Genomic DNA, 27,961 nt, shown 5'->3' with positions numbered 1-27,961 from the left:
CAGCCTTTATACCAGGGAATCTGCACCTACAAGACTTTGTCCCCAAACCAGAAACCTTCACTCCCACTGTGTTCACTTCCTTTATTTTTTTTAATCATTTACAAAAAGTTAAACAGGGGTGCAGTTGGGACAGAGGTGGGAGAGGGGGTGCTTCCCACTGGGGCACAGGCAGAAAGAGGATGGAAGGCAAGATGCTAGGTACCCGGAAGAGTCTTTGGGTCCCGAAAGCAACAAGCTGCTCTGTGCTTCCACCCCCTTCTGCCTGCTTCCTGTTGCAAGCCCAGCCCTCAAGGAGATCCTGGGCTAGGGGCAGAGGGGTAAGAATGGTCCCCTGGGTTGGCGCCTGGCATCTCAGATCCACTGCTGCTGCTGCCGGATGGAATAGCTCTGGGCAGGTGTACTGGGCCACCTCAGGCCCCGGCGGAGGGCTTCGCCTCAGCGAATGAGGGGTGCTGAGCGGTCGTTGGTGACTGTGGGACGAAGCTTCACGGTGGCAAAGGGATTTGTACCCCTGTGGGGGGATAGGCTGGAGTGAGGGATGCAGATCCCCATTGGCTCAGGGCCTAGGGGGAGTGGCCAGGCTGCTGGCCAGGCGGCTGCTTCTTGCAGCCCTCCTGCTTTGAGTCACCTGCTCCCATCTGGCCTCCTGCCCGCAGCACTCACCGTGGAAAGAGCTCTGGGGGGTTCTGTTCCCAGGACATAAGTTTCTGCACGAAGGGAGGGCAGGTTCAGGGGCGAAGGGAAGACGGGGGTCCCACCACTCACCCCAGGAGAGCATAGAACTGGGAGGTAGAGGCCCTGCAGGGCCAGATTTGAGAACACTGTGCAGCCAAAAGTCTGGTTTCACAGTTGAGAAAGTTCTATGCTTTGCACAGTGCTTGGGGCTCACTGCCCTGCAAGGTAAGGCTGGTGACCCTGTGGTCCCAGCCCACTCCTTCACCACCACTTCCCTCCCATCCCCTGGAGAGCAGTGGTCAAGGTCTCCCTTGCTGGGCTATTCCATAGGTCTGGCCAGGCCGAGGACAGGTGGGGCTGACCTTGACATCGGTGGCTGCCCCCATGCTGCCCACACTGCTGCGCCTGCTGCTGGGTAAGGGCGGGGGTGCGGGGCTGGGGGCACGGCTGGGGACACGGCTCGGGGTCCGAGAGCGGGACTGACTATCCCAGTATTCCGAAGACGCTGTGGGATTGCTTGGCCGGTCCAAGAGGTCATCAAGGCTGTGGCTGCCCCGGAGTGGGTAGGACCTGAGTCAGAGAAAGCAGGCAGGCCTGGTGGCCCCCTCCCATCTGCCCGGCCTGAGGCTGGGGAGCAGGGGCTGTGAAGGGGCCCTGACAGGAGGCACAGTGAGCTATACAGGCAGACATCATCATACGGAGGTGGGAGACCTGAGCCACAGTTCTCCAAAGACCCAAGAGGCCAAACCCATTAGATTATCTCATGGATGTCTCCTGAAGGGGAGGCAGGAATGCCCTGAGGGCACCACCCCACCAACTAAGGTACCTGGAAGGCAGTTCATTCATTGGGCTCATGGGGGCCATGGAGTTCATAGGGGCCACAGGGTTCATGGGATTCACTGGCATCTCCTCCAAAGGTTTCACATAGGCCTCAGGGAACCAGCCACTCCTGTAGGGCAGACACCAAGGGCCCCCTGAACCAGCGTGGCTTTCGCAGTAGTCTGGGCCAAACCGAACCCATGGTACTTAGCCTCATGCCCCACCAGGGGCTGAGGCTCCTGGGAGAGCAGCAGTTGGAAGGTAAGACAGGAGGCTGTTCAAGGTCATCCGGTGATGTCCCTCAGTCATGGGCCCCCTGGTTATTTCTCTGGCTCACTGTTCCCCACCGATTTGGAGTCGGCCCGGGCTAGTGGGTTGCCCAGGGATGAGGGACCCCAGCCACCAGTTCTGGTACTCCTTAATCTTTCAGAAAGTCCATGGGCAGCAGATGTTGGGAGGATCTTCTCCAAAGAGTACCCCTCATCCAAAAGTGGTTGACCTAACAAGCCGGGCCCAGTGAGGAGACGCTTGCTCTAACCTTTGCCCTGCTGGTGGGTAGGGCAGTAGTATCTAGTAGGCTTTGTGCCGGGCTCTGCAAATCATCTGTGGCGCATTGTGGGTCGCCATGGCACCCACTGCAAGCCTGCAGTTCAGACCCCCAGTCACCTCTGCTCCTGGTCCACAGGACACTGAGGAGTCTTGACTTCCACCCTTAACTGGAAGCCACCTTACCTCCCCACCTCTGCTCACCCACCCCTAACTCACCTGGGAAGTTACCCACTGGCCTCCTACAGTATACCCACTGGGGTCACCCACTAGTCCACCCCCTATCTAGTCAGTTCACACCCACATCTTACTCTGTCCCTACCCACCCGGTTTCTCTGTCTTCTACTCCATTTCCACCTGGACCAACACGACCCCCACCTCAGCCCTCCGCCACCAGTCCGTTTCTCATTCACCACCCCCAGACTCCTGTAGGAGGGCGCCCAGCGGTCACCTCTTGGCCCTTTAGGGTTCATGCATTGGCCTCTATTGAAGATAGAGGAGAAGTGGTGCAGGCTGAGCCACACCCTGTCCTCTGTTTCCTGCAGAAACCAGAGCCCCGCATAGCATACTCTCTAGTGGGCCACCAGTCCCTCCCTGTGCTCCAGGTTGTGCGGAGACTCCGAGGTGTCTGCTTCTCCCGCCTCCACATTAGGGTGTAGAAAAGCACAAGTAAATTCTTCAGGGCTGTGAGCTATTCCACGTCTCCATCTCTATCTCAGCTCCAGCACAGGAGGGCGCAAAGGGGCGCACAGAAGGCACGAAGGCAGGGGTTTTGTTGAGCCCCTCGCTTCTGAGAGCCCGCTGCCCATCCATCCCATCAGCCCTCCTATTTGACTCATCTCAGCCCTGGGAGTGGCCGAGTAAACTGAGGCAGACAGAGGTTGGAGAAGGGGAGCCCGGGGAACCTCGGTGGAGCGCAGACCCCGGGGCTCCACTCACGCGGACGAGCCCTCCAATTTGCCGTAGAGCCAGCCGTTCTGAGCTTCGGGCACCAACACCTCAACTACGTCTCCAGCCGAGAAGCGCAGCAGCGTGTGGTTGGCACCCTCCGAGTGGGAGACCAGGGCGCGGACTCTCCTGGCGCCGCCGCTGCCCAGGCGCTCGCCGAAGGAATTGGACCGCGAGCGCTGGGTGCTGCTAGCGTAGAGCGAGGCTGCGGGGAAGAGAGTGGAAGTTCTGTGAGCAGTTTATCCTCCATCCTTCCTGCTGAAGCCCAACAGCACAGCTCCTTCCCAGCCCGCCCCCTGCACCCTTGGGTGCTAGGTACCCACAGGCCGACGGCGTCCGGGGCAGCGATCGGCGGTCTGGCTCCAACTGGGACGCGGACCTCGCCTCGGCGGGCTCGGGGCCGTAGGAGCCGGAGCCGTGCCGGCTGCGGGGGGTGCCGTACTCTCCCAGGGGCCTCGGGGGCTGCGAGGGGAGAGGGCAGGGGGTGGGGCGGGAGGGGCGGAGCCTAGCTAGCCCCGCCCCCAACCCCAATCCCAGGCGTCGGCGTAAGGGTTGGGGACACGGTGGGGCCACCATAGGGGCGTTGAGGCGACACCCCGGCGCCAGGGCGCTAGGGGCGCGGCGTAGAGCGGGGGCGCAGGGGGCGGCGGGCTCCAGGCGCAGGGCGGCGGCGCCCAGGGCCCAGAGAAGGGCGGCAGGGGCGCGAAGGGCGGCGGGGGCGGCCAGGGCCTCACCATGTCCAGCCGGGTGGGCGTCAGGCGGCCCGAGGGGTAGGGCGGCCCCAGCGCGTGGCCCAGCAGCCCCGGGGAGTGGGCACGCGACGGGCTGCGGCTGGCCTCCGACTGCTCCTTCCATAGCAGGACGCGGTTCTGCAGCATCCCCCGGGCCTGGCGGGAGACACTGGGTCAAGCGTGGCTCGCAGACCCCGGAGCCCTACAGGTGCGACATCTTGTGGATTCCTTAAGCAACCCACTCCTTATTCCAGAGCCTGCCTTCCTCGTGAAAAAGGCCAGCACCCCAGCCCTTGTAGAAGATGCTGGGGCATCCCAGATCTGCTGGGCTTAACCACACCCTCTGAAGTTTGCCCACCCTTCCCTGACCCATTGCTAAGAAAATCAAGGGCCTGTCAGGCTCTGGGCTTTATAGGGGGCTATAGTCCTTCACCATGCACGCATCTCTCTTTGGGTCCTAATCTGAGCAAGCTGGATGGATGCTTTATCTATTTAAAAAAAAAAAAAAAAAAAAGTCGAACTCGGAAATTAGAGCAAAGTGTCTAAGCCGTTTGTGGGTCTCCCGAACAAAGTGTCTAAGTCGTACGTGGGTCTCCTGGACAAAGTGTCTAAGCCGGGTGTGGGTCTTCCGGACACCTGGCTAACTAGATGAGCCCAACGACTATCGAGTTTCGCGTTCATCAAGAAGACTGCCTCGGTTAATAAAGCAGAGAGATCAATCAATGAAGACACCTGGCTTTATCTCCTTAGCTCACTCGTCTGGTCTCCCTGAGCAGCAGGGGCGCCCCCTATGGTCACCTTTCAAGGATTTCTCCTTGGCAGCTGGAGCCGCTGCTGACCGGTTCAGAGCAGTGACCACAGACCCTGTGTTGTAGGAGCAGCTGGTCCAGCAGGCCTGGGTGGATACCATGTTTCCCTGCAGCCGGTAATTAGCAGAGGAGCTCAGGGAGGCGCTTCAGGTGTGGCTGGCACATCAGGCCTTGGCTGATGTTTTAGAGGGACTTTAACCCAATTTGAGAGGCATCAAGGCAGAACTGACTTCTCAACTCTGCCCAGCCCTGTTAAACAGCACCCACGGAGAAGCAGAATGGATCTGGACTTCCAAAACCAGAGAAGACACCATGCAAGAATCTAAGAATAGACAGTGGAGTGGAAAGGAGATTCTCGGATAAGAGCCCCTAAGTGTGAAAAGAGGAGATGACTCAGAGGGTAGCCTGGTGGCCCAAATGTGTGAGCTGAACATTCCTACAGGGAGATGGGAGGTGGAGACAGGAGACTGACAGGCCAGCTGGCTTGGGGGACAAAGTGCAGTAGCAACAGTGACAAGAGACCCTGTCTCAACAAGGTAGAAGGTAAGAACCCACTGACCACACTTGCACATGTATGCATACCCACAAATACATCAATATTTAAAAAAAAAAATCAAATGAGGGCGGGGTGTCCTGTGGTTGGTAGAGTAGCATGCACGAAGCCTTGAGCTCCATCCCAGGCATGGCATAAGCCACGCATGATGATAAATGCCTTAATCCCAGTGCTCAGGAGGTAGAGGCTGAGAGATCAGGAGTTTAATGTGGCACTCTCTGTAATCCCAGTGCTCAGGAGTCAGAGGCAGGAGAATAGCTTCAAGTTTGAGTCTATCCTGGCCTGCATAGCAAGTTCTAAGCTAGCCTGGGTTATTATATAGTCATGGGTCACCACCGAGGTTTTTTCCAGAACAGGAGAAAGCTCTAGTCGGCAAGCTGGGACACAGCTCCGGGGTAGGCACTCACCTAGCATGTGTCAGCCCCTGTGGTTCACTTCTAGCATTGCCAAAAAAAAAAAAAAAAAACCCAAAAACAAAAAACAAATGAAGACTGAGGAGCCGGCTCTGTGGGTAGAGCGCTAAGGATGGGAGTTTGAATTCCCCAGAACCCTAAAACCTGGCAAGTCCTAGGTTCCCTCTCGAGCAGGCTAGCTTGCCTGGCTGATCCAGCTCCAGTGAGTTCTGCGTTCAGCAAGAGAGCCTGGCCCAGTGTGGTGGTTTGAATAGGTATGGCCCTATACGCTCATGTGTTTGAATGTTTGGCCCATAGGGAGGGGCACTATTAGGAGGTGTGGTCTTTTTTGGAGTGGGCATGGTCTTGCTAGAGGAAGTGTGTCACTGCAGGGGTGGGGTTTAGGGTCATCTATGCTCAAGCTAGGCCCAGTGTGGCACACAGTCTCCTTCTGCTCTCTGCGAACAAGATGTAGAACTCTCAGCTCCTCCAACACCACGTCTGCCTGCATGCTACCATGCTTCCCACTCTGGCTATAATGGACTAAAACCTCTGAACCTGCAAGCCAGCCCCAATGAATTGTTTTCCTTTATAAGGGTTGCTTTGGTCATGGTGTCTCTTCACAGCAATTAAACCCTAACTAAGACATCCCGTAAGCAAGTTGGAGAAGACATGAGACATCAACCTCAGACCCTACCACACACATATGGGGTGGTGTGCTGTGCACAGACAGTCTGGTCTCCAGTCAAGCAAAGGACTGGAACCCCAGAGTCCCGGTGGCCTCCTGGGCACCTGGTTCCTGTCATGTAGCTACAGCCTCCCACAGCCCCCCCGCAGAGAGGTATGCATCAATCACATAGTAGCTGAACCAAGCCCTCCCACATGCAAATAAGGTTTCCCCAAACTCTCAGTCCAAGCCAATGAGAAGTACCTGCTGTCAAACCCTGAATCATCCCCAAAACTGTATAAAAATCTTATCCAGGGAATAAAGGTGTGCTAAAACTACTCCATCGTCCGAGCCTTTGTCCTAAGAGCTATAACACTTGGGAAGAGATCTGCTCTCCCGAAGCGGCGCTTCGGGAGATGTGTCCCAGTGAAGAAAGACAGATCTGAAAAGGGAGACAAAGCCAATCTCATGTACAAAACTCATATTTAAGAGGGGACGTTCCACAGAAGGTCATTTACCTACTGATTAGCCAAGATTAAAAGAACAGCCCCCAGACTATTGTGGAGGGCCCTGAAGGTGAGCATCTCACAGAAGAGTAAAAACCAGTGCAGTGTCCTCGGGCTCAGCCACTCTCCATCTGCATCTGGAGATGCCTTGATGGTTGTATCATTCACCAGGGATCTGGGTGAGGCAGGAGGAAATGGGAAAGATACCTTCCTATGCTGAGGACACCCTTGCATTTCTCCACATGTCGCTCTATGCTTTCTCCTTCTTTACTGGAACACAATATGCCAGGTAAGGACCTTGGCTCATGAGAACTTGAGTCAGGCTACACTGGGCAATAGCTCTAAGCCATAAAGAATTGCTCTGCCCCAGCCTGAGCACGCTTCACCTGCAGAAACAATATGCCCAGGTATGGAAGGAAATGGAACCGGCTCCCAGACTAACCACAAAAGCTAGCTGTAACTTCCTGGTGTGTGTGTGTGTGTGTGTGTGTGTGTGTGTGTGTGTGTATGTGGTGTGTGGGTGGTGTGTGTGGGTGTAGGAGTGTGTATGTGGTATGTGGGTGTAGTGTATGTGTGTGTGTGTGTGGTGTATGTGGTGTGTGGTGTGTGTGTGTGTGTATGTGGTGTGTGTGTGTGTGGTATGTGTATGTGGTGTGTGTGTGGTGTGTGTGGGTGTAGGAGTGTGTATGTGGTATGTGGGTGTAGTGTATGTGTGTGTGTGTGTGTGTGTGGTGTATGTGGTGTGTGGTGTGTGTGTGTGTATGTGTGGTATGTGTATGTGGTGTGTGTGTGGTGTTTGTGGGTGTAAGAGTGTGTATGTGGTGTGTGGGTGTAGTGTATGTGTGTGTGTGTGTGGTGTTTGTGGGTGTAGGAGTGTGTATGTGGTGTGTGGGTGTAGTGTATGTGTGTGTGTGGTGTATGTGGTGTGGTGTGTGTGTGTGTGTATGTGTGTGGTATGTGTGTGTGTATGTGTGTATGTGGTGTGTGTGTATAGTGTGTGTGTATGTGGTGTGTTGTGTGTGTGTGTGTGTATGTGTGTGGTATGTGTGTATAGTGTGTATAGTGTGTGTGTATGTGTGTGTGTATGTGTGTGGTATGTGTGTGTGTATGTGTGTATGTGGTGTGTGTGTATAGTGTGTGTGTATGTGGTGTGTTGTGTGTGTGTGTGTGTATGTGTGTGGTATGTGTGTATAGTGTGTATAGTGTGTGTGTATGTGGTGTGTGTGTGGTGTGTGTGTGTGTGTATGTGTGTGGTATGTGTGTGTGTGTATAGTGTGTGTGTATGTGGTGTGTGTGTATAGTGTGTGTGTATGTGGTGTGTGTGTGTCCCCAGCACAGCAGCCTCGCCCTGGTGAGACGAAGTCCATCTGCATCTCTGCCTCATGCTTCTTACATCTAGTGCTGAGACCCAGAGCCCTCTCAAGGTCCTCCAGCCAGAAAGCCCTCCTTCCCCCCACCCTGGGTTAGTCCTTTGGGAGCTTGAACACTCTATACACTGTAAACAGCCAGCAGTCTGACCTGAGACCTCTAGTCTTAGAGACCTCTGGCTTCATGAATAGTGAGCGCAGGTCTTGTCCACAGAACCTCAGTCTCTGCTTTCCTCTGACCCCTCCCCCTCCATCTTCCTCTACCTCTTCTCTCAGACTCTCTGATCTCCAGGCTGATCGCTGCCATCCACGCACCCAAATTCTGCAGGACAAGGGAACTCAGAGGCGCACTGACCAGACTCCAGAAGTTCTAGGGGCTTTTTACTCCCCCTCTGAATCACAAAGGCTTGGAAGTTCCGGGAAACGTCCACAATTAACTTTGTGGTTCCCCCTAAGTCTTAGTGGGAATGATCCCTCCTAATAAGTTCATTTCATCTTCTCCCTAAACCTGGGGACACTCTAGGCAGTGCAATAAGACTTCCCACCAGGGCTGGTGAGATGGCTTAGTGGGTAAGAGCACCCAACTGCTCTTCCGAAGGACAAGAGTTCAAATCCCAGCAACCACATGGTGGCTCACAACCATCCGTAACGAGATCTGGCGCCCTCTTCTGGAGTGTCTGAAGACAGCTGCAGTGTACTTATATATAATAAATAAATAAATCTTTAAAAAAAAAAAAAAAGACTTCCCACCAGTCCTGCTTCTCATTCCGTATGTAAACCAAAGTATAAAACGGGCTCTAAATTATCTCCCCCAAAAGGCTCTCCCTCAGCTTGTCTACAAGGCAATTTTAAAGCGCTCCATTTTCTCGTTCTGTCTACCAGGTTCATTCAATTATCCATTCAAAGCTGCCGCCATACCCCTTCAATAGTGGCCATTACCAGCTCCAATCTGGCCCCCACATGACCCTCTCCAGCAATTGGCCCCCACATGACCCTCTCCAGTTCCCTGGCTTTTGATCCAACCTATGAACCTTCTCCCCACAACGCTCCCACCACCCCTGCCAATAGTAGTTCCCCTGCTGCCCAGCCCTCATCCTTACCCTCCATACATCTTCACATCTGCCATTTACTGCACTGATATTGCTAGTCCAGGAGCATAGTCAGGGCCACCCACACAGGGACAAAGAGTCAATTTATTTATTGATCAAGGAGCATAAGGCTGACATAATTTGGGAGCTAACCGTTGTACACTCATGGGGCAAACTTCACAGTTGTCTCTAAGGGCCAACGCCATTCCTGTTTCTGTGAGCACAAACTACTTAGTCTCTGAGCACCTCAGCCTGCCAACTCACTCCTGGGATGGGGACCTCACAATTACACTCACTCCTTCTTTAATCCCAGCATCCATGTCATAAAAAATTATCCAGGTGGCAAATTCCAGCCATGCCTCACTGCCCATAGCTGTCCCAGAGCTGCGGAAGGATTTCTGGACTTACCGGAGAGCCAGCCAAATGGCACGTGCCGGACAGGCATCCCCACCCTAATGCAAACTAACCTGCCAATCGACGGCTCCTGCTTAGCTTCTATCAGTGAGGTTGTCTACAACCAGAAACAAATAGTACCCGGTTGGTTTCCATGGCAACGGCATCAAACGGGACTTGCTTTGTGTGTCAGGAGGGCACTTAACAGTTGCCACCCTGCAGGGCAATGTGCCACAGTCTTCCTCAAGCCAGGCTTGGATGTTCCCCCAGGATATAATGTTCACCAATATCTTGTCCCTAAGATCAGGAGAAAAGACAAGCCTCCGGCCACACCTGTACTCCTAGAGGGGCATCAGGGATAGAGCTCCAACAGGTACAACACGGCCAAGCCTATCAGATGAAGGAAGACCTGACCCTGGTACAACAGAGCACCATCACCCTACGAAATGGCATAGATTTCCTGGCTGCAGTGCTCCTCTAGAGGAGGACGCCACTTAAGGACTGCCAAAGGGAGGCCTCAGTACCTTCCTAACAGAAGGATGCTGTTTTCATGTGAACTAATCTGTCTGAGTACAGAAAGCGCTAAACAACTATCTCAGACAATATTTTTTTTTTTTAAGATTTATTTATTTATTATATGTAAGTACACTGTAGCTGTCTTCAGACACTCCAGAAGAGGGCGCCAGATCTCGTTGCGGATGGTTGTGAGCCACCATGTGGTTGCTGGGATTTGAACTCTGGACCTTTGGAAGAGCAGTCGGGTGCTCTTACCCACTGAGCCATCTCACCAGCCCCAGACAAGATTTCCTGGAAGGACACCTAACTGCTTAGAGACTGTGGGTCGCCCTGTTGGCTGTGACTGTGCTAACTTTCTTCTTTGGAAACACAGGCAGGAAGCAACTTCCTCCCAAAAGCAAGATGCAGTGGCCACCAAGCCGAGGAGAAGTGACACCTAGTCTTTAGCATTTAGGAAAATGCAAACCAACACACAGATTCCACCTCATGCCACAGAGGTGGTTTGAATATGCTTCGTCCATGGGAAATGGCACTATCTGGAGGTGTGGCCTTGTTGGAGCAAGTGTGTCACTGTGTAGGTGGGCTTTGAGGGCTTCTAGTGCTCAAGCTCCACCCAGAGCAGAAGAGACCCTCCTCCTGGCTGCCTTTGGATGAAGATGTAGAACTCTAGGCTCCTCCAGCACCATGTCTGCCCGCATGATGCCATGCTTCCCACCATGATAATGGACTGAACCTCTGAAAGTGTAAGCCAGCCCCAATCAAATGTTGTCCTTTATAAGAGTGGCTGTGGTCATGGTATCTATTTTGAACAATAAAACCCTAAGTTAAGACAATGGCTAAAAGCAAAATGACTGTAATAAGGGGCAGGTGAGGATGTGGCGAGATCACAAACTGACAGGCAAAATGGTGTAGGACTTAGGACGCGTATCAGGAAGTTTCTCAAATGGTTGAATGGGACACTATCATAGGACCACACACTCCCATAGCTGAATACCCAAGGGAAATGAGAACCTTCCACACAGTGACTCTATTAAGGATGTTTCGAAGAACAGCCTCCTCCCTCCAGCAACCAGCGGGGATTGGACATCCAGACAATGGGACTCACTTCTGCAGGGAGAGGAAAGCCAGTAACAAGGGCCCCACCTCCAATGGCTCCTTTGCTATGAATGCCCACAATGGGCCACTCTCCTGAGACAGGAAGTAATCAGGGGTCGTGTAGAGCAGAGGACTAGATGGGGAGTGGCAGCAGGGAACTGGGCTGGGCTCTACACTTGATTGTGGTTATGTTGTGTACTGTACATCTAACGGGAAATGGCTAGTCATCTGGGGGGATGGTCATAGCATCCCTTGAGAGAATATAAGAAATGATGTATCCGTGACTGTGGGAATGACAGAGAGGGCAGTATGAGGACCACACAGTGACTCAACCAGGCTGACAAGAATGAGGGGTGAGGGAGGGAAGGTCAAGTGGGGTACACAGTCAGCTCAGGTCAGTTAGGAAGATACACCCTAGACCAGTGGTTCTCAACCTTCCTAATGCCGCAACCCTTTAATACAGTTCCTCATGTTGTGGTGACCCTCAGCCATAGTTATTTTTGTTGCTGCTTCATAACTGTCATTTTGCTACGATTACGAATCATAGTGTAAATAAATATCTGCGTTTTCCAATGGTCTCAGGCAACCCCTGTGAAAAGATCAGTCAACCCCAAAGGGGTCGTGACCCCCAGGTTGAGAACTCCACCCTAGGTGTAGCCGGCATCAGTTTGAATGGGGGCAGTGGAATTCCAATTTAGAAGTTAGGCTGTGGGCTGCGAATGCAGCTCTGCTGGTAAAGTTCCCGTCTGCATGAATGAAGATAGCCCTGCCTGGGCTCAGTCTCTAGCACCACACGACCTTGTGTATGGTGCAGCGTGCTGCCACCCCAGTACTTGGAGATAGAGGAAGGAGGGTTAAACGTTAAAGTTCATCTTTAGCTACACAGTGGGTTAGAAGCCAACGTGGGCTAGATGGGATGTTGCCTCAAGGAAAAAAGAGGAGGAGGGAGGCCAGAAATAGGGAAAAAGAAGGGAAAAAAGAGGAAATCACCATCACCATCATCACCATCACCACCATCACCATCATCATCACAGGTTGTCAGACTGGTCAAACGCCAAAACCTAGTCCACATGTTGTTAACAGAAATCCATACATGAAGAGAAACAAGACCAACGTTAGAATTAGAGTGCAATTAAAAGCATAAAACCAGACTAAGAGAGCATCAAACACACACACACACACACACACACAGAGAGAGAGAGAGAGAGAGAGAGAGAGAGAGAGAGAGAGAGAGATATGATATTTATAGGAAAGGTCTAATAGTCTTAAGCCTCAAAGCACAAAACAACATGATAACTAAATACAGAAAGCAAACGTATTAGCAATCCAATAGAATTGAGAAGATCTAACTGTTCTGCAGACCACACAAAGCTTCAAGGGGTTCACTTAGACCGCACAATTAATGTCTTATTGTTGAACAAACCTACCACCGAATGTAAGGAGGGTGGGCATATACATTCAGGATTTTTTTTTAATGGGGAACAGCAAAACAATCCTTTGTAAAGGAGATTGTGGCAAAAGCCTGAGGATCTGAGTTTGTTTCCTGGAAGTCAATAAAAGTTGAAAGACAACCAACTTTACAGAGCGATCCTCTGACCTAATTAAATAAGTGACTTGAATTTGAATGCATAAACATGTGTATGCAAAACAAACCATGAATTAACAATACATGCAAATGAACACAGAAACAGTGTGGCGAGATTAATTGCTACTCAGATGAAGAAAGCAAAGGGAAGGAAGGAGCGGTCGTTCCTGCGTCCTGCGCAGTCGCACAGCCGACCCGGGAGGGCGTGGCTTGCTCTCCATAGCCCAACTCACCCGGCCCAAGAACTGCAGGAAAGTGTTGGAGAGCAGCAGGTGCTTCTCAGCCAGGAAGCGGTAGCGTCGCTTCTCTTCCAGCTCGGCGGCGCGCTTGCTCTCAGACACGAAGGCCTGCATCTGTGCGTGCAGCCGGTTCACACTCTCCTGGGGGCAGGAGAAGATTCTGGCTAGGGGTCTGAGCCCTTCTGACTTAGATGTCCCTTCTCCAATCCTCCCCTGAATACGCAGTTTGCATCTTCACCCTGTGACCCACTGGCCTGGGTACCATGGCGCTGTTTCTGGTACCTTGCACAGGGGCGTGCAGAGGTTGCCCTAGAGACGGCAGTTTACGGAAACAGGGATGGGAGGATGAGTGATGCTCTCCTTGGAAGGGGAGAGGGAGACCGGAGCTCATTAAAAGGCGCTAAAGGAAGCAGAGGTTGAATCTTGGGTTTGGGTCCCAGAGACAGAGGCGGGCATGGGCGTGACCTTGCAGGGACTGCATGCTTCTTTCCAGGCACGCTGTGAGTGGACCGGTTTGCTCAGCGGGGCCAATGATCTCATTTTCTCAGTGAGACTGAGGAAGGGAGGGAAGCTGAGGGTGGCCGTCGGTGACTGTCCAGCTGTGCTCCCCACAGCTGTGTTCTTTTGGGTGGAGCAGCTCACAAGGGTGCTAGGTTTCCCCCAGAGACTTGCCCTCAGCCCCTCACGCCTTCATACCTTCATCTCCCGCGCGTTCTTGTCTCTCTTGCGTTCCATGCGCCAAAGCTCAGACATGCACTTCTCCAGGTTGGCCGCTCGGTGGCGATACTCAATCTCGTAGTGCTGGCAGCTATCCTGGGGTAGGGCAGAGACAGTCAGGGGATCCGCACATTAAAGAGGTCAGGACTCAAAGTAATGGACCAAGGGGCCCAGATGGGACTATGTACAATCTGGGGCAGATGAATGCTTGGCGCTGCCCTGTGTGGCCCCTCTATTGAAAGGGCTATCTGTGTGTCATGCCTGGGAGGGGCTGGGGTAGAGGGACAGAGGGACAGACTTACCTTGATGAACTGCATGTCCAGCTTGGTGTTCTTCTCCATGTGCTGAAGCAAGTCTCCGTGGAATGTCTGCACCTGAGCGGAGCGCAGAATGGGTGTGACCAGGGTGCCCTTTGACCCAGACCCCAACACCCCAACAGATTTACTTGTTATCACAATGCTGCCCACCTCAAAAAAATCCAAATTGCCGGGCGTGGTGGCTCACGCCTTTAATTCCAGCACTCGGGAGGCAGAGGCAGGCGGATTTCTGAGTTCAAGGCCAGCCTGGTCTACAGAGTGAGTTCCAGGACAGCCAGGGCTACACAGAGAAACCCTGTCTCAGAAAACAAAAAACAAAAACAAAGCAAAAAAAAAAATCCAAATTATATATATGTATATGTATGTGTGTGTATATATATATGTGTGTGTGTGTGTGTGTGTGTGAGCTGCTCTCCTGCTTCCAATTTGCTTTGTGACTTTGAACTAGTTGCTATGCTACTACACTGGGTTTCAGTTTCCCCGGGGCTTGGTCTGATGAATTCTGATGCTGTGGGCTGGGTAGGGTCCTGGCATGTCCCCATACCCTCTATCAGCCTCTCTGAAGCCTCCTGATGCTGGGAAGAAGTCAGGCCTGAGCCATTGGGTATTGGCTTCCTTCCCCTGTATAAGGCTTCCAGCTGCCCTGGGCCCCTTCCCCTGGGGCTAAGACACCACACAGAAAAGGAATTCTGGTGCAGAGAGTTAGTTAGTATACTAGTACTAGCTGAAAGTTCTCCTGTGGCTGCTCCTGAGAACTTGTCATGACTAGTCTGCCAGTGCCAGTCTAGCCCTTGAACCACACCTGCCACTGCCAGCCTGTGCCTGGGGAATCTTTATAAAAACAAGAAATAGAAATATGGATCATTTGAACTCAGGACCTCTGGAAGCGCAATTGGTGCTCTTAACCACTGAGCCACCTTTAATCCCAGCACTCGGGAGGCAGAGGCAGGCGGATTTCTGAGTTCGAGGCCAGCCTGGTCTGCAAAGAGAGTTCCAGGACAGCCAGGGCTACACAGAGAAACCCTGTCTCGAAAAACCGAAAAAAAAAAAAAAAAAAAAAAAAAGAAAGAAAGAAAGAAAGAAAGAAAGAAAAAAAGAAAGAAATGCGGATCACTCTAGAATATGGAGTGTTTCTGCTGGGCGGGACTGGTCAGGTGCAGAGCTCCTTACACCTAACATGCTTGTCCATCCTGCGATTTCCAGGCAGACACATCTGGGTGTTCTGCACACCCCTATCCTCAGCCCGACCAGCCAATATAAACCACGGAGCTTAGGGAAGGTGTGGGGTTGGGCAGATCCTGAAACCAAAGCCACTCGTGACCAGAGCATCAGTAAAGACAGTGAATGGTAGAAGTGTAGAAATAGCCTTGAACCTCTTGGGAAGCCACAGAATATTTTAAATGGACCAAGCTGGCACACTGGACACGCTCAGAACACTTTAACAGGGAGAGCCTGCCTGTGGAGACCGTGACATAGAAAGCCACAGAACTTCATGAGTGGGCATGAGTGGGAAGCAGAGCAGCTTGGCCTGATCCTCCAGCTGCAGAAGTCCCGTATCACGCCCCTCAGGAGCCTGGGGGGCTAATCAGCTCGTCGACAAAGCTGAGTCTCTTTTCTTCGCTGCTCATGTGTGCTCTGCCTGTGTTCTCGTGCCTATGGAGGGCAACATGGCTCCCTCTGTTTTCTGTCCTGTGTGAACCGAGGCACAAAGTCCATAGACAAAGACAATAGATCCGGACAGCCATATCTCAACCCCTTCCACTGTGGTGCCAAAGTAAGACACGGCTCACTCATCTGAGGCGGGTCATGTGCCACAGGGTGAGTGATAATCTCCCTCAGGCTGAAGTGGTCCTTCAGAGAGATTGAGCTCAAGCAAGGGTGCTTGCTGCAGGACTGCCTGTCATCTACAGGTGGCTCAGGGCACACACACACACACACACCACCACCACCACCACCACCACCACCACACTACACCACACCACACCACTCAGCCTTCTAGGGAAGACTGAGGGATTCCTTCTACCTGTCCTTACAAGGCACACTCATAGCATAAGAGGGTCCTGTGAGGTTGTCACAGAAAGGCACAGGAAACTGAAGCCAGCTTCACAGCACAGTGCCAGCCATGAAGCCCTGTGAGGGCCAGCAAGCTCACCGAGAACTCTCGCCATTGAGGCCAGGAGCTGCCCTGCCTTTCTTCACAGCGCTGGGTATCAAACCCAGAGCCCGGCACGTGCCTGGCTAGCTCTACCATTGAGGTACATCCTCAGCTGGATAAGGAGCCTTTGGGAAGCTGCTTCAACGGAACAAGCCTGGCCCTTGTTCTCCTGTGTCCCGGCTCAGCCACCAGGCCAATGGCAGTGCTTTCTGAGTCCTCCAATGACAGTCACCCCCCAACACTACATTCCCTGTCAGTCCACACAGCGGACACTCGCTCTCCCTCAGAGGCTTTCCCACAGCTCTGCTTAGCCCAACGCTTCTTCCTCTCGCTGCTAAGGTGGCCTCCTGGCGCTGGAAGTGCAGGCTGTGGGGTTCTGCTTCTCTTGCAGTGTGGCAAGCAATTTTTGATAATTCCCAGATGCACAGCTCAGACCCCATCCCAACACACCAGGTCTGACTTTCCAGACCTCGTATTCCATGCTAAAAAGAACCTCTGCGGCCAGCAATCCTGTGGGTCTAGGTCAGCAGTTCTTTAACCTGTGGGTTGTGACCCCATCAGGGGCACATATTAAATATTTTGTATATCAAAGTCTTACATTATGATTCATAACAGTGAAAATGATAGTTATGAAGTAGCAACACAAATAATTTTATGGTTGCAGGGATCACTACAACACGAGGAGCTGTATTAAAAGGGTCACAGCATTAGGAAGGTTGGGAACCCCTGGTCTAATTGGCCAGCCTGGATATCAATCTCAACTTCTCCCTCTCACATCTGCCCTCCATCTCTGAGAGACTCCTGAAGGCTCTGTCTTTAGCCTGATCTCTCCCAGGCACCAGCCATCATACAGCCACCCGTCCCCTGACCTCATCACCCCTCCCCAAGGGATTGCAACTGACCCTGCTGTCTTTTCCGCTTCTGTCCTTCCCTGTGCTAAAGATCTTAGTAAGTATGGGAATCACACTCATCCTATTAGAATAGAAGTCAAGCAATAAACAACTGAGGTTTATTTTTTGAGACAGGGTCTTGCTATGTAGCCCAGGCTATCCTTGAGCTTAAAATTCTCCTGCCTTAGCCTCTGGGGTGTTATGATTCCAGGTATGCGCAACTTTACCCAGCTAAGCAATGAACTATTGGAAAATGGAGTTGATAATGCCGTTTACAATGACTTCAAATGCATCAAATAGGGCTGGGGGCGGGGGAACCTCAGTGGCTGAAGCTCTTGTTGAGCAGGTGTGAGGATCTGAGTTCGAATCCCTAGGACCCATGTAAAGCAGTCCGCAGTAGCACAGGGAATCCCAGCGAACCTCTGGCAAGAGGGAGGGGAGAGACAGGAGACTCCCTGGAAGCTCACAGACCGGTTAGCCTGGTGTAGGTCTCAACAAAGAAGACGTATCTCACACAAGGTCTTACATTATGTCCTTAAGTCTTACAAGGACTGGGATCTGGGGTTGTCCTCTGATCTCCACAACTGCACCGTGGCATGGCATACAACACACCCAGTACTCACACACAAATGAACGCATTCATATACAGCACACACAATTCACACAAAGATTTTAAAAACGTCAGATAAACAGGAACTAGCTTATCCTAGGATATGTAACACCGCTAGGCTGAAAAATGATACAACATCACTTAGAAAAATAAAGGGGGGGGAGTGGGCTCCAGCCTAGGGGTTATCTGAAGGCAAATGGTTAAGGTGACTCACAAAGAAATCCCTGTTAAATTCCAGCAGGCTTTCCTGAAGAGGCTGACAAGCTGACTCTATGATTTATAAATAAACAGAAAGAGTCTCAGCAGGCAAATGATCTCAACAAAGAGAGCCAAGTTCTTAGCCCACCTGCTCTCCATGCTCATGCTCAACTGCGTGGTTGGGATGGTGTGAAGCAGGTCTACGGCAGAACACCAGCAAGGGACAGACACGGCTCCCACGCGCCACCATGGACCAGAGCAAGAGCCCAGACGTGGCCAAGATGGCTAAAGGAGACTTTTCCAGTGGAGTTGGGATATCTGATTATCCGTGGGGTGTGTGTGTACAATGACTCTACATACAAGGGTGAGTTTGAGAAGGATCAGCAATGGATGTAAAGCCCAGAAGAAAACAGGGGAACACCATCGCCATGGGACAGCAAATGTTTCTCAGCTAAGATAGAAGCACAAGTCATTTACAAAAATCAGTAATTCTTGCCCATCAAAGACTGACCAGGCTGGAGAGACGGCAGGGTGGGGCGGAGGTGTTCAGAGCATGGGCTGATCTTGCTGAAGGCCTGCATTTGGTTCCTAGCACGGACATAGCCGTTCACAGTCATCTGGAACTCTAGCTCTAGGGGATGAAACACCCTCTTTTGGTCCCCCACAGACAGGGTCATGCTACTTATCCTGCCTGGTTCGAAACTCACTATATAGAGCAGGCTGGCCTTGAACTCACAGAGATCTGCCTGCCTCTGCCTTCTGAGTGCCGGGATTAAAGGTGTCCCGCCATCTGACCCAATGAACAGAGAGGCCAGAGGTATGGCTGAGTGGTTATGAGAACCGGTTGCTCTCCTATAGTACCTGGGATCATTTCCAAGCACCCACATGGTGGTTCACAGTCATCTCTAACTCTGGTCCCAGGATATCTGACACCTTCCTCTGGCCTCCATGAAGGCAAAACACCCATACACATTAAATAAAAAGTAAATAAAATGAATAGATACTCAGCTATGGCACCAAAAAAGCACAATCTTAGCCAGCCTGGCAGGTAGATAATCCTACGGGCTCAGTAGTACAGTAGTGACATGCATATACTGGTGGTGGCCAGCAGCTATTTAATTGGACTTAAGACCTCTCGACAAGAGGAAAACCATGCCTGGTACCGAAATCTAGCTAACTTCTCAGAGCCAGTGAAGTCATGTGTCTGGGAAGAGAATCTACAGCCACCACTTAACCAGAACAAGCCCTAAGGACACTCATTTGTCCTAAGACCCACATGTAAGTGTGGTCCTCAGCCCTCGCCACGGACACTCCTCTTTGACAGACACCATCACAGAAAACCACAACTGATACGGAGTCGTGCAGCCCAGTCCCAGTGGCTACATCCACAAAACAACTCCTGCACCTAAGGCTCAGGGTGCACTTTGGAAGAGGGGACAGAAAGAGTGTAAGACCAGAGTAGCATGGACAGAGTTTGCTGTGAGACTGCGTGTTTTTAGTTAGGGTTTTACTGCTGTGAACAGATACCATGACCAAGGCAAGTCTTTTTTTTTTTTTTTTTTTTTTTTGGTTTTTTGAGAAAGGGTTTCTCTGTATAGCCCTGGCTGTCCTAGAACTCACTCTGTAGACCAGGCTGGCCTCAAACTCAGAAATCCACCTGCCTCTGCCTCCCAGGTGCTGGGATTAAAGGCATGTGCCACCACTGCCCGGCAAGACCCTTGTTTTAAAAAGAAAAAAAAAGGTCAGTACTAATGCTAAGCAGATGTTCACAAAAGAGGACAGACAGATGACCAGCAAATGCGTCACAGCAATCTGGGTCACAAAACAAAGCCACAGCGAGGAACATTCCATACCCAAGAAGACAAAACAAAATACAACTGACTGTCCTGAGGTGAGCCAAGCAGCACGGGGGCTTGCTCATCGTGGTGGGAGATCAGAGCTCAAAAGCTCCAGACACTCATCCAGACTTCCCCAGGAAACTAAGCGTATGTCAGAACCCCGCCAGACTGGAAGATTTCACTCCCAGCAGAAGTGAGTGCGATTTCACTCCCAGCTGCCCAGCAGAAACGAGAGCCCCATGAAAAACCGTCAGCTTCGTGACAACCCAGAACTGACTAACAGCTGTCAGCTGGAGGGAACCCGCCTGGCCCCTCAGGGCTGGACAGACAGTCTGTGGGTGCTCACACAGCTGAGTCTCAAAGCACTGTGACAGAATAAAGCATCCCTACACACGACACATGAAACTATAAAGTACATATAAAGCAGGAAATAATGATATAACAGTAGTGACATGGCCTGGGGCTTTGTTGGTAACCCTAGCTCTGGTTATTAAACAAACAGTGTTTAAAACAAAACAAAACAAAAGCCCAGAAAACATCAAATACTCAAGAGGAAGAGACTAAATTAAAGACAGGCTTTCAAAGTCTAACATAGAGATAATAGGAGCCTCTGAAGAAACAATACAAAAAAAGGAAAATAATTCCAAAAACATAACTCAAGGCAACTACTTTAAATTAAAAAAATAAACTTGAAGGGCAAGAGAAGTGGCTTAGTGGTTAAGAACATTGGCTGCTCTTCCAAAGGACCTGGGTTCAATTCCCGGCACCTCCATGGCAGCTCACAGCTGTCTGAAACCCCAGTTCCGTGTGATCTGATGCCCTCATACAGACATACATGCAGGCAAGACACCAATGCACACAACAAATAAAAATAAATAAATCATTTTTAAAAATAAACTTGAAATTATGTGGAGCTGGAGAGATGGCTCAGCCCTCGATCTTTAAATGCTAAGAATCGAGATCAAACTCCTGTGTGCGTCTACAACCCAGGTGGGGGTAGGGGGTAGGGGGTAGGGTGGGGGATGAGGTGGAGAGAGGCAGGTTCCATGAGCTGTCCAGCCAGCCTGGCCAAAGCGGCAAGCTTTTGTCTCAGTGAGAGACCTGGCCTCAAGATAATAAGACAGTAATAGATGGAGACACTGGTATCCCTCTCTGGTATAAAACAAGCGACATCAGAGAAGATGAGGAGGAAGAGGAAGAAGAAAGGGTCTGGAGAGATGGCTCGGTAGATAAGAATTCTTGCTACTCCTACAGAGAAACTGAGTTTAGATAAAATTCCAGGTCCAAGCCGGGCAGTGGTGGCGCATGCCTTTAATCCCAGCATTTGAGAAGCAGAGGCAGGCGGATTTCTGAGTTCGAGGCCAGCCTGGTCTATAGAGTGAGTTCCAGGACAGCCAGGGCTATACAGAGAAACCCTGTCTCGAAAAGACCAAATAAATAGATAAATAAATAAATAAATAAATAAATTTCCAGGTCCAGAGGACGCCCTCTTCTGGCCTCCACGAGCACTGTACACACATGGTATACAAACATATATGCAGGCAAAGTGCTCATATGCATAAAATAAAATAAAAATAAATAAGGTACACCCGGGGCTGGAGGGATGGCCCAGTGGTTGGGAGCACTCACTGCTCTTCCAGAGGACCCAGGTTCAGTTCCCAGCCACCACAAGGCAGCTCGCTCAGACAAACATACAGGCAAAACACCAATGCATATAAAATAAAATTAACTAAAGTTATTTTGAAAAAAGAAATAAAGAGCACACCTCAGGTGTGTCTGCCTTTTAACCATGAGGGTCTGAGCTTGGATTCCCTCACATAGAAAGCTGGGCATGGTGGCATGCCCCTGTAACCTTAGGGCTGAGGGATGGAGACAGGTGGATGCCCGGGGCTCACGAGCCCCCCCAGTCTAGCTGCATTGGTGAGTTCCAGGTTTAATAGGAAACTGTGCTTCAAAAACTAAGGCGAAGAAAGGAAGAAGACACTGAAGTTGAACCTTGCTCCACTGCACATACACATTTGTGTATATACGGGTATGCCCTGAAACCTAAAAAAAAAAAAAACAAAAAAAAAAAACAAACCCAGCATGGGGCGGCGGGGAGAGAGAACTAACTCCACCTCGGTACAGCAGCAGAAGTGGTGAGGCCAGAGCTCCTAGCCTCACTGCGTAGCACAGGATCCCGGCTAAAGGGCTTAGGAGCTGAGATCCAGCCTTCCCTGGCTAAAGATCTTCCACAGAGATAACCATTGCTCAGGACTGATGTACGCACAGGAGGGTGACGGCGCTGGCACTGACAGTAGCAATAACGGTGTGGGTAAAAACATTAAATTAGAATTGGGAAGGAATGCTTGCTGCTGTCAGCGAGTTTGGCAAGAGTTTGGCCCCTAGCATCCACACGGGGTGGCTCACAACCACCTCTAACTCCAGCTCCAAGGGATCCGACACTGTTTTCTGACCTCCACAGACACCTGCACACAGGCGACATACAGACATATAGAAACATAAAGATTTTCTAAACATCAAGCCCTAGCTTGAGAGGTAGAGGCAGGCAGTCTATGAATTAGAGGCTAGCCTAGTCTACACATCAAGTTTCAGACCATCCAGGAATATACAGGAAACCATGTCTCTAATTAAATAAGGTGGCTCAGGCTTTGTGAGCACATACCACTCTTGCAAAGGACCTGAGCTGTGTTCCCAGCATCCACAGCAGCCCGCGCTCAAGAGCCTGTGACTCCAACATCACGGGCGCCCTCTTGTGGCCTCCATGGGCAACAGCAGAGGAGCTTCCTGATACTGGGGCTGGGGGGGGGGGGGGGGGGAGGCGGAGTTCTAGACCTGGGAGGTGATGCTGCTGCTAGGCTGGGCCACCTGTCACCCCCCCCCCCCACACACACACACGAGACACCCCCACACACACACACATGAGACACTGAGTGCTAGCATGCTTACTTAGTGAGAGTTGCTCTCTTTATCTTTTTTTTTTTTTTTTTTTTTTTTTTTTGGTTTTTCGAGACAGGGTTTCTCTGTGTAGCCTTGGCTGTCCTGGAACTCACTTTGTAGACCAGGCTGGCCTCGAACTCAGAAATCCGCCTGCCTCTGCCTCCGGAGTGCTGGGATTAAAGGCGTGCGCCACCACGCCCGGCTTCTCTTTATCTTTAATTCTTCTATTTGGAAAAGGTTTTCTTTTTATTTTCTTTAATTTAAGCAAGACTTATTTTCTTCACTCAAAAAGCTACTGATAGTGCCACGTTCAGAAAGCAATGACCACTCATGGCTCTGAGAGGTTGCTGCCTGGTGCAGCCGGTGTCCCTATCCTGGGTGGACTTCCCCACCTCCCCCCAGGCCTGCCCCAACATCCCTTTCCAGGGCACGGCTTCCTTTTGCAGTCCCCAAACATCCCCATCCTGTCTTCTTTTGCTCCATGGCAAAGTTTGAATTTACTGTGGGACACATGGTCGCTGCCCGTTTGTTTGGCCTGGCCCCTCTGTAAGAGGGTGAGGTTTCTGTCTGTACCCCAGCCGTTTCCAACGGTGCCCAGCAGGCGTTTGTACAGGACAGAGAATCTAAGGAAGAGGCCATGGTCCCTGTTCTACTTGGCGTGGCTCTGGCTGGGGGCCCTGTCTAGTGTCACAGCCAAGATGTTGGTGCCTGGAGACGCATCTCTCCTTACAGAGTGGGCCTGGGTGACATTTGTCCCTGCCCAGCCCGGGTGAACACAGGAGCACAGAGAACCAAGTTCAATAACCAACAACCAAGTCCAAGCAGGTGCTGGGGGCTTGGTACTGGGCCAAGTGTCTGTGAAGTCCTGGTGCCAGCAGTGCTAGTGCGACTGTCGTGTATAGGACCAAATATATTTCTATCGGAAAAACCAGTCTCTGTGTCAAAGAGAGCACCCTAACTTCCAGCCCCTTATAAGTTGGAAAGCAGGAACAGTCAGTCAATATTTCCAAGGGCCCTTCACCATCAGGCCACGCCCATCTCATCACCCTGTGAGGCCTCCAGGCTCCCGGCTACTTCTTCCTGCTGCAATGCACTCTGGGAAGCTCTTCATGCATCTAGCAAGCCCCACTCCCTCCCACATTCGGGGAAGCCCTGCCTAGAGCCCCTGTAGGACCTGGAGCTCCAGAGCAAAGAGGACACACCCTAGCCTTTGCTGGTCCTGGATCATAGAGGAGCAGGCGCAGGCAAGTTAAGACTTTATTAGCTCAGCTCAGAAGCCCACAGCTCAACCTGGCAGAAAACAGTTCCTTAAGATAGAGACTCATGTAGCCCAGGGTAGCCCCAAACTTGCTATGCAGCTGAGGATGGCCTCAAATTTCTGGTTCTTCTGCCTCTGCTTTCTCAGTGCCAGGATTCCAGGTCTATGCCACCGTGCCTATCTTGTATGCAGCGCTGGGATCGAACCCAGGGTCTCTTGGGTGCTAGACAAGGCCTTTCTACCAACTGAGCTACATCCCCAGTCCTAGTAAACAGCTTCAACTTACTGATTTGCTCCATCCCCCTAGAGAGCTCTACCAGGGAATGTAGTTATCTCCATTTTTCTTTTAGATAGGTAAACTGAGGGGCTGGCGAAGATGGCTCAGTGGGTAAGAACACTGATTGCTCTTCCAAAGGTCCTGAGTTCAGTTAACACATGGTGGCTCACAACTATCTGTAATGAGATCTGATGCCCTCTTCTGGAGCGTCTGAAGCCAGCTACAGTGTACTTAGATATAATAATAAGTAAATCTTTGAGTCAGAGCAAGCAGGGCCGACCAGAGTGAGCTGGAACGACCGGAGCAAGCAGAGGTCCTAAAAATTCAATTCCCAACAACCACTTGAAGGCTCACAACCATCTGTACAGCTACAGTGTACTCACATACATAAAATAAATAAATAAATCTTTTTTTTTTAAGATAGGTAAACTGAGGTCCAGAGTCCAAGGGTTCCAAAGCCAGTGAGTAGTGGAGCCAAGCTCTGAGCCTGAATAGCTTCCTGCCTTCAATCTCATTGCTGGGAGCAAACAGAGGCACCTGCTGGTGTCCAGGAGGAGGGCATGCTGGGAGAAGGGGCACCTGTGCCAGACTGCGGGAGGAAGGGCTGGAGAGTCCTGGGCCGTGAGACCAGCAGGATAGCAGTCCATGGCCACACCTGCAAAGGTCCAGATGTTCAGAGGAGCAGGGCTGGGACTTGGGGTGTGGACAGGACCGCTGGGTGTGCCAGCCAAGGTCTTTGCTGAGACACCTGTATTTGCTCCTAACAGCAGTGAAGGTGCGGTCGCTCTTAGAGTGGCATTCAGATGCCAGGGGCTGCAAGTGGGGAGATGGAGAAGGAGCAGGGATGGGGAGGGGCAATGCCCTGGGCCTGCTGTGATAGACCTTTGTCTCCTTAGCTCCTCCGCTCATTCTAGAATTGCAGGCAATGATGCCTGGACCCTGAGACTCGGCTCCTTGATAAAATGGGACAAAAAAGGCTGTGCCAGCTGAGCCTGCGTCAGGGCCAACTTGTCTCCATGTTACCAAGGGCCAGCAGAGCCCAAGAGATTCCCCACAGATGTGGGGCTGAGAGAGTGAGCTGGTGTGTCTCCCCCATCCCTCGAATGCATGATGCACGTGCAGGCTTGTATGTGTGTGTACATGCGTGTGAAAGCTGCAGGGAGACAGCTGGTCTTTTTTCAAGACAGGGTCTGTTGCTGACTTGTAGCTCACTGATTTCAAGACTATCTGGCTATAGCGAGCCTAGGACCTTCCCGCCTCCACCTCCCCAGAGCTGAGATTATAGGCAGGTGCCACCATGCTTGGACTTCTATGTCATCAGTGTTGGGGATCTGACCTTGGGCCCTGGTGCTTGCAGGGCAAGCACTTCACCACCTGATCTGCTCTCCCAGCCTCTGGGCCTCCTTTCTTGAACAGCAGCCCATCTGCTTGAGTGATGCTGGCCCTGGGGCCTGATACTCACCACCACCTCCAGGTCTGAGTTCAAGTGCCGCTGGGTGTCTGACATCTGAACCAAGATCTCCCCTGGAGGCAAGAGAGGTGGCCTTTAGTGTGGGGGAGCCTGCTCCACCTGCCTTCCTCCTGGCAGAAGCCAGCCCAAGCTCGGGATGTTCCTGAATAGCTTGGGGACCAAAGTCCAAGGATTTCCCATCTGGCTCTCTGACTCAGGACTTGGCAACTACAGAGAGGGGTAGGGAAGAGCTGGGGTACAAGCATAAGAGATGGGGCTCCCAGCACTAGGCCTGTGTTGAGGTGGAGACTTTAAGAAGGTAACATATAATAGGAAGTCTTAGTAAGCCCTGGAGGCCTGAGGAGACAATAAGAACACAGGGAAGCTGGGTGGGGGTGGCCCATGCCTCTAATTCCAGCACTTGGGAGGCAGAGGCTGGCAGATCTCTCAAAGTGTGAGGTCAGCCTGGTCTACACAGAGAATTCCAGGACAGCCAGGGCTACACAGAGGGACCCTGTCTGGAAAAACAGAATAACAAAAATAAAACAGCAAAACCCAAGAGAAGGGCCCAGAGCTAAGACAGTTGGCAGAGGCTTGGGGGGACAGAGTCACCTCACCCAGAATCTGCGATGTGGAGCTCTGTAGGGCCTGCTCCCCAATCTTCTGTATGGCGCTGAAATACACCTCAGCCGCCTCGGACAGAGCTGCAGGAGAGGTCAAAGGTTAGGCCCAGTGCTTAATCTGCGCTACCCTGATTGTGTGGAGGGGATCCTGAGATGTGATGGAGTAGGGAGAGGCGTCTCTGGGTGATGTCCAGTAGTGCCAGAGAACAAAGAGGCACCGGCCTGGCTACTGCCCAGGAAAGCCTTCCATGTGTCTCCCGAGGGAGGGCTGCATACCTGTGTGCCCATGAAGGCATGTGTGCATGTTTGCCCATGAAGGCATGTGTACACGTACTCTTGTAAAGCTAAGGGCACAATACACAGTGAGGGCAGACTGTGTGGAAAGGCATCTCGGGCTCTTGGCATGTGTGGAGAGGGGTACAAGGGTGGATTGCAGGACCCGGGGCTGAGGGTGAGCCCAGTACCTAGTAAGGAGCACTGAGCTATGGCTGCAGCCCCAGTGAGGGCAGGGGCTGAATACCAGCATAGACTCACCATGGAAGGCCCGGAGGTAGTTGTTGCCCAGGTACACCAGATTCTCCAGGGCGGGATTAAACTGCTCCATGATGCTCTGAACCCGAGGGCAAGGGATGCCGGCCATGGTGGTGGAGAGAAGGACAGATGGACAGAAGCACCTAGCCCTGTGAGGCCACCCTGACCCTTGGGGTTACCAGAATCCTGGCTGCTTCCTACAGAGGCCTGAGAGGCATTCTTCTGGGAGCCAATTCGAAGCCACGTGTCCCCCACAGCCAGCCTCAGAAAGGCTTGGTCCCTCCTGACGTGAGTGGCCAGAGTTCTCTTGGTCTCACTGGTTGAATGATGCCCACCTATCTAATGCCTCCCCACTGGGCACAGCTCAGCTGTCCTGTGTCCAGACCTCACCTGTTGACATTATCCCCATCTCAAAAAGACCCCTGGGGGTCTACCATGTGGCTGGGTTACCACCCTGGGCTGGAGGGGCACTCTGGGTAGTAGAAATAACCCCCACACTTTGAACTGGGTCTTGACTCCAATCCCTGCTGCACCTTCCCTTCCCTTGGTGACCTTGAACAAGCTGTTTAACCTCTGCCGGCTCAGCTTCTCATCTATCCAACAGGCTGCCTACTTTCTTCCTCACAGTGGTAAAGGTATGTGAAGCACGCATGGGGAAGGATCTTCCACATAACTCCCGAGGAACCCCAAACCCACACCTACACTTGAGCCCAGCCTGGGTTCTCCCCCTCTGTCCTGAAGCCAGCCCAGCTTCTCCATGCTCACCTTGTAGATGGCCATGGTGGACCTGTAGAACTGGTCCATTTCGGGAGCCATGGAAGGTGGTGCTGGCACCAAGGAGGCAGGTGGCTAGTGGCTGGCTGGGTATGCCCCGTGCCCAGTGCTCTGGACAGGCAGCAGGCAGAGGTGGCTGTAGAGTAGGCCCTGCAGATGGACTGTAGGCTGGGAGGAGGTGGCTGCTTAATTATTCACCAGCGGAGGAGGGGGGGGATGTTGATGTGATCTGGGGCGTAACCAGACCCTGCGGGAAAGGCATCCTGTGACGCAGGCAGTCTCCTGTGACCTGCCCCTCAATTATTTACCCTCTGGGCGTGGACTGGTGGGCAAGTGTGGGTGAGCCGCTTTCCCAGGTTGCCTCCTACCCAAGGCCCCACGCCTGGGAGACCCCTGTCTTGTCCTCTGTCCTATATGGCCCTGCCCACCCTACAGGTCTGGAACACACCGCCTC

At 52.0% G+C, this 27,961-nt stretch overlaps 1 protein-coding gene across 2 annotated transcripts; it reads right to left on the bottom strand.

Annotated features, from left to right (window-relative positions):
* Window positions 1-208: 208 nt before the first annotated feature.
* Baiap2l2 (BAR/IMD domain containing adaptor protein 2 like 2) lies at window positions 209-27,674 on the bottom strand. Of its 2 annotated transcripts, none has more exons than XM_021183436.3 (14): window positions 27,499-27,674; window positions 26,737-26,812; window positions 26,197-26,283; window positions 25,592-25,653; window positions 13,949-14,020; window positions 13,626-13,742; window positions 12,924-13,070; window positions 3,723-3,875; window positions 3,312-3,450; window positions 2,980-3,193; window positions 1,502-1,624; window positions 1,038-1,245; window positions 664-707; window positions 209-511 (listed from the first exon to the last, which is right to left on the bottom strand). In XM_021183436.3, exons 1-14 carry the CDS (start codon window positions 27,547-27,549, stop codon window positions 436-438), a joined length of 1,569 nt encoding a protein of 522 aa, XP_021039095.1. In that variant the 5' UTR covers window positions 27,550-27,674; the 3' UTR covers window positions 209-435. The 2 variants fall into 2 exon arrangements, with proteins under 2 accessions (XP_021039095.1, XP_021039096.1); XM_021183437.3 differs by having other exon boundaries at window positions 1,038-1,224.
* Between the last annotated feature and the right edge of the window lie 287 nt (window positions 27,675-27,961).

Source organism: Mus caroli, unplaced genomic scaffold (genome assembly GCF_978045245.1).
Source record: "Mus caroli unplaced genomic scaffold, Mus_caroli_1 scaffold_16, whole genome shotgun sequence".
In the NCBI taxonomy this organism is placed as follows: Eukaryota; Metazoa; Chordata; class Mammalia; order Rodentia; family Muridae; genus Mus; species Mus caroli.
Note: the sequence above shows the minus strand (reverse complement) of the source record. Positions and strands in the feature narration are given on the sequence as shown.